At 39.8% G+C, this 13,270-nt stretch overlaps 1 protein-coding gene across 1 annotated transcript in view; it reads right to left on the bottom strand.

Moving 5' to 3' along the window:
* Positions 1-7,008: 7,008 nt before the first annotated feature.
* LOC122925110 (gastrula zinc finger protein XlCGF26.1-like) overlaps positions 7,009-13,270 on the bottom strand; it is a 213,175-nt gene continuing 206,913 nt past the window's right edge. The window contains exons 4-6 of the mRNA XM_044276629.1: positions 13,170-13,234; positions 11,968-12,214; positions 7,009-8,452 (exon numbers count right to left, since the gene is read on the bottom strand). Of these exons, the coding sequence (XP_044132564.1) occupies positions 7,173-8,452; positions 11,968-12,214; positions 13,170-13,234 (1,592 nt within the window). The 3' untranslated portion in view covers positions 7,009-7,172. The remainder of the gene's footprint in view (positions 8,453-11,967; positions 12,215-13,169; positions 13,235-13,270) is intronic.

Below are 13,270 nucleotides of genomic sequence, written 5' to 3'. Positions count from 1 at the left end.
CAGCAAAATCTGCCTTCCAAAAACCGTATGGCATTCCTTTCCTTCTGCGCCCTGCCGTGTGCCCGTACAGCGGTTTACGACCACATATGGGGTGTTTCTGTAAACTACAGAATCAGGGCCATAAATAATGAGTTTTTTTTGGCTGTTAACCCTTGCTTTGTAACTGGAAAAAAAATATTAAAATGGAAAATCTGCCCAAAAAGTGAAATTTTGAAATTGTATCTCTATTTTCCATTAAATCTTGTGCAACACCTAAAGGGTTAACAAAGTTTGTAAAATCAGTTTTGAATACCTTGAGGGGTGTAGTTTCTTAGATGGGGTCACTTTTATGGAGTTTCTACTCTAGGGGTGCATCAGGGGGGCTTCAAATGGGACATGGTGTTAAAAAACCAGTCCAGCAAAATCTGCCTTCCAAAAACCGTATGGCATTCCTTTCCTTCTGCGCCCTGCCGTGTGCCCGTACAGCGGTTTACGACCACATATGGGGTGTTTCTGTAAACTACAGAATCAGGGCCATAAATAATGAGTTTTTTTGGCTGTTAACCCTTGCTTTGTAACTGGGAAAAAAATATTAAAATGGAAAATCTGCCCAAAAAGTGAAATTTTGAAATTGTATCTCTATTTTCCATTAAATCTTGTGCAACACTTAAAGGGTTAACAAAGTTTGTAAAATCAGTTTTGAATACCTTGAGGGGTGTAGTTTCTTAGATGGGGTCACTTTTATGGAGTTTCTACTCTAGGGGTGCATCAGGGGGCTTCAAATGGGACATGGTGTCAAAAAACTGTCCAGCAAAATCTGGCTTCCAAAAACCATACGGCGCACCTTTCCCTCTACGCCCTACTGTGTGCCCGTACAGTAGTTTACGGCCACATATGGGGTGTTTCTGTAAACGGCAGAGTCAGGGCAATAAAGATAAAGTCTTGTTTGACTGTTAACCCTTGCTTTGTTAGTAGAAAAAATGGGTTAAAATTGAAAATTAGGCAAAAAAATGAAATTCTCAAATTTCATCCCCATTTGCCAATAACTCTTGTGCAACACCTAAAGGGTTAACGAAGTTTGTAAAATCAGTTTTGAATACCTTGAGGGGTGTAGTTTATAGAATGGGGTCATTTTTGGGCAGTTTCTATTATGTAAGCCTCGCAAAGTGACTTCAGACCTGTAGTGGTCCCTAAAAATTGGGTTTTTGTAAATTTCTGAAAAATTTCAAGATTTGCTTCTAAACTTCTAAGCCTTGTAACATCCCCAAAAAATAAAATATCATTCCCAAAATGCTGCAAACATGAAGTAGACATATGGGGAATGTAAAGTCATCAACATTTTTGGGGGTATTGCTATGTATTACAGAAGTAGAGAAACTGAAACTTTGAAATTTGCAAATTTTTCAAAATTTTTGGTAAATATGGTATTTTTTTATCCAAAAAAATTAACTTTTTTGACCCAATTTTTGCAGTGTCATGAAGTACAATATGTGACGAAAAAACAATCTCAGAACGGCCTGGATAAGTCAAAGCGTTTTAAAGTTATCAGCACTTAAAGTGACACTGGTCAGATTTGCAAAAAATGGCCAAGTCCTTAAGGTGAAATAGGGCTGAGTCCTTAAGGGGTTAATGCTCCTAGCTGTGGTGAAAGTTCTTCTGTTACTGAAGCCACTCAGAATGTAGAAGGCATGCCAGAAAGTCTTCCCCACTCAGCTGCCATAGTGCAGGAGTCTGTACAGGTCTGTGCACAGTATCCCTGAATGAAGTACTACAGAACCTGGGTAAAGTGAGCCAAGTTGCTCTGATGATGCTGAATTATCTAGCAGTGATTTACCGTAGCTACTGGTGCTGATGCCAGTGGTATAAATATAGATTTGGCTTCTGAAAAATATGTGACAGACAGAGCAAACTTCCCAGTAACTATAACTGATGACAGTGTGAAGAGATTTGTTATTGCCAGTGGTCCTTGTAGATCTCCAGGACCTTTCCCAAGAGATAAAGATGAGCAAAAAATGTGCTTTTCTGAGGCCTACTATGAAAGAGTAACTAAGACTGGCCACACATTTCCAATTACTTGGCTATGTTACTCTCCAAAATGAAATGCAGCCTACTGTGAGCCATGTTGGCTGTTTGGTGATCGCAAAAAATTGGGGTTAATCCCAGCTTGGGCCAAAGGCATACAAAATTGGGAAGGTTTATCCACCAAAATACAGCTTCATGAAAGTTCACAGACTCATATTGAAGCTTGTGTTGTTTATGATCAGTGGCAAAACAATTGACCAGGAAACTGAAAGCCAAATTAGAAAAGGAAAAAACTTCTGGAGGCAAGTTTTAAAACGAATAGTTAATGTCACCTTGACAATGGCAAATATGGCATTTCGTGGTCACAGAGAAAAAGTTGGAAAAAGCAACAGGTAATTTCCTTGCAATCATAGAGTTGCTAGCGGAGTATGATCCTCTTCTTAAACAATTGCGACAATTACCAGAGCGCACAGGAAAATACCTAAGCCCCCAAATTCAATATGAATTAATAGAAATTTTATCGAAAGCGGTTCAACATCAGATTTTATCGGAAGTGAAGCAATCTCATTTTTATTCCCTGATTATTGACACTACCCAAGACATTGCAAAGATAGACCAGATGAGTCAGGTGGTGAGATATGTATCTATAGAGCGAGATACAAACATGAGAGACACAGAAGTTTGTATACACGAGAGTTTTCTTGGCTTTCAGGCAGTGCATGACCAGAGTGCTGCTGGTATAGAAAAATAAATCTTGGAATGTATTGAGAGGCAGGGTCTCTCTTTAGATAAGTGTCGTGGTCAGGGTTATGATGGAGCTTCCACAATGAGAAGAGAATGCTCTCCATGTTCATTGTGCAGCGCATAATTAGAATTTAGTGCTGCAGGAAGCCGTTTCTGAAATCACAGAAATATCCAGTTTTAATGATATGGTACAAGCATTGCACAAATTTTTTGGGGAAAGTATAAGGCTTTGGGAAATTTTTCTTCATTCCAAAGACAGTCTTCTGTAACTTAAAATAAATTGTGCCCAACACGATAGTCATCTCGCTATGAAGCATTGCTTGCCCTTCGTTTTTGCTTTCCAGATGTTTTGAAATCATTGTCAAAACTTACAGGTGAAACTCGAAAAATTTGAATATCGTGCAAAAGTCCATTTATTTCAGTAATGCAAATTAAAAGGAATTGCATTAATGCAGCTTAAAATTAGAATTTTGTAAAAAGGTTCAATATTCTAGGATCAAAGAGTCACACTCTAGTCAGCTAATTAACCACCTCAGCCCCCCTAGCTTAAACACCCTTAACCACTTCAATAGCTGAAACCCCCTTAATGACCAGACCACTTTTTACAATTCTGCACTACACTACTTTCTCAGTTTATTGCTCGGTCATACAACTTACCATCCAAATGAATTTTACCTCCTTTTCTTCTCACTAATAGAGCTTTCATTTGGTGGTATTTCATTGCTGCTGACATTTTAAATTTTTTTGTTATTAATCGAAATTTAAAGGTGTTCTGCACTTTCAATTAACTGATGATCTATCCTCTGGATAGATCATCAGCTTCTGATCGGCGGGGGTCCGACACCGGGGACCCCCGCCGATCAGCTGTTTGAGAAGGCAGCGGTGCTCCAGCAGCGCAGCGGCCTTCTCACTGTTTACCGCCGGGCCGCCCGCCCACTGACGTCACGACTTGTTTCAATTAGAGTGGGCGCGGCTAAGCTCCATTCAAGTGAACAGAGCTTAGCCGCGCCCACTCTAGTTGATACAAGTCATGACGTCAGTGGGCGGGCGGCCCGGCGGTAAACAGTGAGAAGGCCGCGGCGCTGCTGGAGCGCCGCTGCTTTCTCAAACAGCTGATCGGCGGGGGTCCCCGGTGTCGGACCCCCGCCGATCAGAAGCTGATGATCTATCCAGAGGATAGATCATCAGTTAATTTAAAGTGCAGAACCCCTTTAATGAAATTTTTGCAACAAAAATGACATTTTTCACTTTCAGTTGTAATTTTTTTTTTAAAAACGACATCCATGTATACATTTTTTGCTAAATTTATTGTTCTACATGTCTTTGATAAAAAAAAAAATGGTTTGGGTAAAAGTTATAGCGTTTACAAACTATGGTACAAAAATGTAAATTTCCGCTTTTTGAAGCAGCTCTGACTTTCTGAGCACCTGTCATGTTTCCTGAGGTTCTACAATGCCCAGACAGTAGAAAAACTTTGCCCACCTAGGCTGCAAAAAAGTGTCACACATGTGGTATCGCCGTACTCATTCATTCTACATTCAAGTTGCCATTTACCCAATTGGCTATTGAACATCCCATTCGGACAGTTCCGTCGACTAAAACAAAACTGTACCGAGAACTCTCAGTTTGAAGCCGAAGTATTGACCTTAAAAAACTATTTTTTTATGAAATAATATCCCAGTTCATTGTTAGATGGAGCATTAGAGAATGTGAGGAGTCTACCTAGGAGTTCTTTTTTCACATCAAAACCGGGACAGAAAACACAAGTGGAATCCCAATTTAGACTTATCCTGCCATATACCACACAACATAGGGAGATGGAAGAGATAGTGAAACAACACTGGCACCACTTGTTACAAGACAAAACAATAGGTACACTAATACCATCTACACCGCAGATCACGTACACGAAAGCACCCAATTTGGGCATAAAATTTGCTCTATCAATCAAACCAAAATCCAATAAGACTCTGGGAATAACACATTGGATAAACCTTAAAGGTTTTTACAGATGTGGCCAGTGTTTAGGCTGTAAAAACACCAAAGTTCCAAAAAGTATAAAAAAAGTTCACTCAACACAAAACTCATTCTCGCTACAGATCAAACATTTTCTCACTTGTAACTCGACCAGTGTTGTCTATCTCATCCAATGTCCGTGCTCAAAACAGTACATCGGGAGAACTAAAAGAACTTTGAAAGTGAGGATATCCGAACATCTAACTAATATTAAAAAAGGATATTTAAAACACTCACTTTCAAAGCATTTTAAATCAGGACTCCAGAGGACTCACTTTCATGGCGTTGGAGAGGATAGACAAACACTGGAGCGGAGGAAAACATATTGAGAGAATGTCCAGAGCCGATTCCAGACGGATCTACGATTTTGGCAGTATGGTCCCAGCTGGATTAAATGCTGAGTTGGAGATCTTTGGATTCCTTTGAACACTCGGGTTGTGTGCCTCTCATCCAATGATGAATCGCATGTCTGGCCGTTTTATCGGCACTGCGATTCCTCCTTGGAGATAGGCACACATACCCTACTTTACTTAAAGCCAAAAAGCCCAAACAACCCAATGAAGAGGAGTGACTTTCTAATTCTATATCAAGCTAGTTGCCCATCACTATCGAAATTAAAACGAAAGGAATATTCCTTTAATGGATACCTCTTTATTTGATGTTGGACACCTAAAACGAAGGGCAGATATATATTTACACAAACATATATGGACAATTTGTAACTAACCGTATTTTCGGTGGATACACCATTGAATTAGCTTTTGTGATTTATTGTTTTGGTGACTAACAAAATATACCTACACTCTGTAAGAATAGTATGGCTACGCCCTTATGGAAACATGTATGGGCCCAGTCATATATGGTTTACTCACTCTTTTAGTTTTTTTCTTAAGATAGCAATGTTGTAGACTATTTCTTTTCATCATATAGCTTGATTATAGTAATGTGCAAACAATATGCAGAAAAAGCATATGGAGATTAAAAAAAACGCATGTAAAATGCAACTAAATCGCAAGGATCATTTCCTTGCTCCAGTCCTGTTTTTGATGACTACTGGAGGGAATATAAAAGGATATGACGAACTAATGGGGGTAGAGCCACTGAGGAAGGGGAAAGCAGTCCCCGAAACCCATCTGGTGTAATTCACCCCCTGCATCTTTTCATTTATTGGAAACACCGAGTCACATCTTTGTATGGACTGACCAAATAAAATCGGAGCGCTCCGGAGTTCTATATCTCCAGGTTTCTTTATTTTCAATTTGGAGACGACAGCTGAAAGTCTCTTCTCGCGACTCTTGCCCCGGACCACATGATAGCTATCGGCAAGTGAGGAGTGAGTTGTCTCAGAGACGGACATCGCGGTGAGCAGTAGCATTGCCTGATGTGGTACGTAAGCAACAGTCACCGGCTTTGAGAAAACAACACTGGTAAGACGCTAAGTACCATATAATCTAACATCAGTATAGAATTATTCTACTATCTTCACCTGACCAACAGGTCCATACTCGACTAACAAAGTCTATACCCTGTATTATCAGCCTATACTCCATCTGACTAACCAAGTCTAATCTCTGCATGATTGGATTAACATAGTCCTAACTGTGCACTTTTGGACTAACCATTTTTCAAGTTAAATACCTGGACTTTTCTTAGGAACACATTTTTACCCTTGTGAAAACGGTACCCCCAGAACCCAGAGGGAGATCTTCCCACCATACTATTTGGATTTCCCTTTCTCTACAGCTAATTAAGGGACTTTTATGCGGTCAAGAGAGATATATATTGTGATTTACACTCTTCCCCTTTTTAGGTATATTATTACCGCATTTTAGTATTATGTTTGTAAAAAACCATCACTATAGGCACGAACTTTTGAAGCCTTTGTGTGACCTATCTTTTGGAACCATTTAGAGTCACTTAGTGTTTTATGCGATTTTATTTGTACTTCATATTTTTTATTGCTACTATTCTTATGGATTATATGTATCCAATAAACTGTTATTGTTTCATATGGTACACATAGACGTGAGTGCCAGTCTTATTTACTCATATTGCTAATTTGTTTCCTTCTGAAAGGGTGATCAGTTTAGACTAGAGCACCTATTCCACACTGAGAAGGCAGGGAGCTATTCACACTAACAACATTCAATTTGTCAGTTTTGGTTCTTAAAGAAAGAGTTAACGACAATTTGTCTACATCTGTCACCCATTTACCTACACCTTTCATATTATCTGTATTATATTTGCTATTTTAGATAATATATTTATTGGTAATTGTACATTTCTGACTTTAAGGCTTTGTTCACATCTCCTTTTGGTAAATCCGGCAGAGGAGAATAGAAGAACTCCGCCATAATGGCATACAGGAGAGATGTGGCATATTGTTTCAGAGAAATACCGCTGCATGCAGCTTACTGGTGGTCCAAAGTTTCCTTATTCTTAAGGCCTTTGTGAGTCCTTTGATGTATACCAAGACTTGGTTTCTGGGTAAATAATTTAACACATTCGGAACATGAAAATGGCTTTTCCCCTATGTGAGTTCCTTGATGTTGGGCAAGATCTGAATTTAATGTAAAGCATTTACTCCACTCTGAAAATAAAAATGGCTTCCCTCCAGTGTGATTTTTTTGATGGTCAACAAGATTTGATTTCTGAGTAAAACATTTGCCACATTCTGAACATGAATACGGCTTCTCCCCTGTGTGACTTTGTTGATGCTTAACAAGAGTTGATTTAGCTCTATAAAATTTTCCACATTCCGAACATGAAAATGGTTTCTCCCCTGTGTGAATTCTCTGATGCTTAACAAGATCTGATTTCACAATAAAACATTTGCCGCATTCTGAACATGAAAATGGCTTCTCCCCTGTGTGAATTCTCTGATGGGTAACAAGATCTGATTTATGAATAAAACATTTGCCACATTCTGAACATGAATACGGCTTCTCCCCTGTGTGACTTCGTTGATGCTTAACAAGAGTTGATTTAGCGCTATAAAATTTTCCACATTCCGAACATGAAAATGGTTTCTCCCCTGTGTGAATTCTCTGATGCTTAACAAGATCTGATTTCACAATAAAACATTTGCCGCATTCTGAACATGAAAATGGCTTCTCCCCTGTGTGAATTCTCTGATGGGTAACAAGATCTGATTTATGAATAAAACATTTGCCACATTCTGAACATAAAAACGGCTTCTCCCCTGTGTGAATTCTCCGATGTCTAACAAGGTCTGATTTATGAGTAAAACATTTTCCACATTCTGAGCATGAATATGGCTTCTCCCCTGTGTGACTTCTTTGATGTGCAACTAGAGTTGGTTTCTGAGTAAAACATTTCCCACATTCCGAACATGAAAATGGTTTTGCCCCTGTGTGAATTCTTTGATGTCTTGCAAGATCTGACTTCTGGGTAAAACATTTGCCACATTCTGAACACAAAAATGTCTTCTTCCTTTTACGAGCTCTTGGATGTTTAACATCCCTTCTGTGACTTTTATTCTGCTTTACAGTATGTGATGAATCAGATAGAAGATGCTTAAAATGATCAGATGATAGATCTTGGCTGTGAAGGGCTAAGTATATTTCTGGGATAACCTTATGCTCTTCATATATATCTTGTGTGATACCACAATCAACTGCTTTCAAGTCCAACGATATCAGATATCCCTCTAAGCTCCCAGTACAGTCATCTGCCAAAAATAAAACTGATTGTATTATACAGTATTCGAATAGTATAACCGTAAAAATGATAGTGATGGTTTGTAACTTTTCTATATAGAAATTTTCACACAAATTGAAAGGCATGTGGCAAAATGCAATCATTCTAAGACAGTGTTGGAAAAGCAGATCACAATCTATACATAGACCTCAGAGCAAGGACCAGTAGTTCATGACGTAAGGCCACTAGGCTGCTGCTTTAGCACTTTTGGACCTTTTATATTGAAGCTAGGGTCTTAATTAGCCTCTCACCACTCCTTTCTAGTGAAATGATCAGTGGAGAGTCATAAAGGGACAGGTGCTATTAGACAGTTTTTATCTCACTCACTCCCTGATAGTTATATACCCTTTAGCCCAGAGCAGGAAAGAGTGGAGGATCAATCTGGTTATGTATAAAGTCATGCATTCAAGTGTCAGGGCTTGACAGACAGGTTATAAGGATCCAATACGTTGCAATAAGGCACGTTTGCTCATGGTATGGTGCCTAAGCAATAGGTTCTAGTACGCTTGTGTCCTGCGAACGTGTGCCAATATTCTGTATCGACCACTGCCTGACTTTGGAATTTGACCCTTTGATGCCTGACCTTTCCCTGTTCCCTTTACTGTCTACCCTAACCCTTTGCACTGGTGTGTCTGGACCCCAGTGTGTCAGCAGTCTACTGAACAGAAACTACTTCAGGAGATAGTGGCCTGGTGGTTCCCTGGCAGCAGAGTCTATATTCCTGTACAGGGGTTAAAGGGTGAAGACCAGGGGTATGCCAGGACAACACCCTTAGGAGTAGCCAAAAGCCAAATCTATTCAGTAGGCACAGCGGATACACATTTGCTATTTGTAATACAAAAAAAAAAGACAAAAGTTACCCTTACAAAATATTTTCTTTACTGTAAATTAAAAAAGAAAACAAGGCCAGAAAAAAAAAAGAATAAGAAAAAAACCAACATAAATTTGGTGTCTCCCTTATATCCCTAACCGAGAGAATAAATCTATTATGCAATTTATACTGCATGGTGGACATCATAAAAACAAAACCCATTTATGTTTCTTTTTTCTAATTCCCTACCCCAAAAAACTTCATCCAAGTGGACTGGCCCACTGCTGCTGCCCAGTAATATTTATTGGGCCCTTGAATCCCAGGGCTGCTGTTAGACTCTCCATGTCTGGAACCTTCAGGCCAAAAAAAATTAACCTCTTAAAAAACTAAGAGCCCTTCGCCCATTCATTGATTTCAAGCCCATGTTAGAACCAAAAATACAGGGAGTGCAGAATTATTAGGCAAATGAGTATTTTGACCACATCATCCTCTTTATGCATGTTGTCTTACTCCAAGCTGTATAGGCTCGAAAGCCTACTACCAATTAAGCATATTAGGTGATGTGCATCTCTGTAATGAGAAGGGGTGTGGTCTAATGACATCAACACCCTATATCAGGTGTGTATAATTATTAGGCAACTTCCTTTCCTTTGGCAAAATGGGTCAAAAGAAGGACTTGACAGGCTCAGAAAAGTCAAAAATAGTGAGATATCTTGCAGAGGGATGCAGCACTCTTAAAATTGCAAAGCTTCTGAAGCGTGATCATCGAACAATCAAGCGTTTCATTCAAAATAGTCAACAGGGTCGCAAGAAGCGTGTGGAAAAACCAAGGCGCAAAATAACTGCCCATGAACTGAGAAAAGTCAAGCGTGCAGCTGCCAAGATGCCACTTGCCACCAGTTTGGCCATATTTCAGAGCTGCAACATCACTGGAGTGCCCAAAAGCACAAGGTGTGCAATACTCAGAGACATGGCCAAGGTAAGAAAGGCTGAAAGACGACCACCACTGAACAAGACACACAAGCTGAAACGTCAAGACTGGGCCAAGAAATATCTCAAGACTGATTTTTCTAAGGTTTTATGGACTGATGAAATGAGAGTGAGTCTTGATGGGCCAGATAGCTGGATTGGTAAAGGGCAGAGAGCTCCAGTCCGACTCAGACGCCAGCAAGGTGGAGGTGGAGTACTGGTTTGGGCTGGTATCATCAAAGATGAGCTTGTGGGGCCTTTTCGGGTTGAGGATGGAGTCAAGCTCAACTCCCAGTCCTACTGCCAGTTTCTGGAAGACACCTTCTTCAAGCAGTGGTACAGGAAGAAGTCTGCATCCTTCAAGAAAAACATGATTTTCATGCAGGACAATGCTCCATCACACGCGTCCAAGTACTCCACAGCGTGGCTGGCAAGAAAGGGTATAAAAGAAGAAAATCTAATGACATGGCCTCCTTGTTCACCTGATCTGAACCCCATTGAGAACCTGTGGTCCATCATCAAATGTGAGATTTACAAGGAGGGAAAACAGTACACCTCTCTGAGCAGTGTCTGGGAGGCTGTGGTTGCTGCTGCACGCAATGTTGATGGTGAACAGATCAAAACACTGACAGAATCCATGGATGGCAGGCTTTTGAGTGTCCTTGCAAAGAAAGATGGCTATATTGGTCACTGATTTGTTTTTGTTTTGTTTTTGAATGTCAGAAATGTATATTTGTGAATGTTGAGATGTTATATTGGTTTCACTGGTAAAAATAAATAATTGAAATGGGTATATATTTGTTTTTTGTTACGTTGCCTAATAATTATGCACAGTAATAGTCACCTGCACACACAGATATCCCCCTAAAATAGCTAAAACTAAAAACAAACTAAAAACTACTTCCAAAAATATTCAGCTTTGATATTAATGAGTTTTTTGGGTTCATTGAGAACATGGTTGTTGTTCAATAATAAAATTAATCCTCAAAAATACAACTTGCCTAATAATTCTGCACTCCCTGTAGTCAGTTGGCACAGACCCAACCTTGGTGTATTTGGAGCATAGCTCCGTTTCTATTGGCACAACCATCACCCTCTCTTCACCATATCCACATCACACTGCGGCACAGTGTCTGAGGAAGGCTTTGCATAGCGTTTACACACGTACTGCCGTATGTTACCATACTTTATTTTTGAAACAAAAAAATAAAAATAAAAACATAAAGAATATCCTACTTATCTGCTGTGATCTTTGTAAATATACTACCCGGGGTGGGAACCCTATACACAGCAGCAACTGACTGTTTGCGAAAACAAATTTTTGTATAAAACAGTTGGCACAGTTGTCAGTACTATTGAATTGACTCGGTCCTTGTAAATTCATATATTTGAAACTGCACAATTAGTCTAAAGTTGTGTTCACACCACCTTTTAGACCTCTGCTGGACTTGCCATCACACCCTGTTGGAACGTATACCGAGACAGATCCACTCATTGAATAAGGCAAAGGATTATATTTTTGACTCTGCTTGACATTTGTTTCCTTCCTCCCTGTCATTGCTTAAAGGGTCTCTGACGATAGAGGGGTCACCAACAGAAATGTTCAAACAGGAAGATATTTCTAACATTTAATCATATCTGAATTTTATTCCCTAAGACAGAAATGATGGAACTCTTCTCTGCTTTACTAATTGGTTACTACTCACCTGGGCTGTTATCTGTAGGGGATTCCTCCTTATACTGGTTGTCACCTCTCACACTTATCTCTGTAGGTATTTTCTCCTTATACTGGTCATAATTTTTCACAAATGTCTCTGTAGGAATGTCCTCCTTCCGTTGGTCATCACCTCTCACAAATGTCTCTGTAAGAATGTCCTCCTTCCATTGGTCATCACCTCTCACATATGTCTCTGTAGAATTACTATTGCTCAGATCTTTATCCTGATTCACAAGCTGCAAAACAAATATTGTAAAAGTCATCGGTTGGAAAAGACACAGGGAATATTCTAGATGAGTCTAAAAGATCATTAATTATCATGATGGCCAGTGGAGGAAAATCAGCTTCTGCCAGACACATGGGGGAAATAAAGGATCAGATAGATAAAAATCTAACCATTTGGTTTGTTATTTCCATCAGCAGTCTCCTGTCACAATGTAGGGGGAGGGGATAAACACCAGAATGACAACCGAAGGAAAATGACCAGGAACTAGGCCTCAAGGCGAAGAAAGGGGAACGGGAGACCACCTAGGAAACCCTAGACCTAGTAGTCCTGACTCCTGTCAGTATGAATAGACCCTGAAGGTGGGAATATTCGTACACCGTAAACCTAGGCCCTAGTAACCCTGAAAATCCTTAGGAATAGTGACACGGTCTGAGATTACAGGTTCCTTCCCAGATGAATGAACCAGCGTTTCCCTGAGGCCTAGTAAACAACGAGCAATAGAGAACAACAAAATACAAGCGAAGTACACTTATCTTCAATAGCAAATGGATGAGCAGGAGCTAAGATGAGAACCACACACCAGCTCTTCCAACTCCAGGCAGATAATATCAACCGCATGGTAAGAAGTATGAGTCCAGGCTAAATAGAGAGCAGTAATGACAACAAGTTGCACCTGGGATAAGAGGTGTGGTCATTACCAACAACAACACTGCAACAAGTGAAAACAGAAAGACTGTCAGATAACCTCACGTGCCGCCAGTCTCTCAGATCTTCTAACCTCTGTCATGGGAGGGACTGTGACATCTCCATAGTAAAAAAAAATTGCCAACAGATCCAGGCAACATCTAATGTCTTAACCCTGTCATCTCCACCTTTCTCATTATACAAATATAAAACAAATACTATGCGATAAAACAAGACTGAACACAAGGGTTTACAGGCCATAGAAAAATATCTCCATCTACCTGATGATCCTGTGGAAGAAGAGGACTGGGACATCTCTCTGGTGTTCTTCTCTTACTGGATCTTCCTGTAGGAGACACATACTGAATTAATTCTTTACATA

This window comes from Bufo gargarizans, chromosome 1, assembly GCF_014858855.1.
Source record: "Bufo gargarizans isolate SCDJY-AF-19 chromosome 1, ASM1485885v1, whole genome shotgun sequence".
In the NCBI taxonomy this organism is placed as follows: domain Eukaryota; kingdom Metazoa; phylum Chordata; class Amphibia; order Anura; family Bufonidae; genus Bufo; species Bufo gargarizans.
Note: the sequence above shows the minus strand (reverse complement) of the source record. Positions and strands in the feature narration are given on the sequence as shown.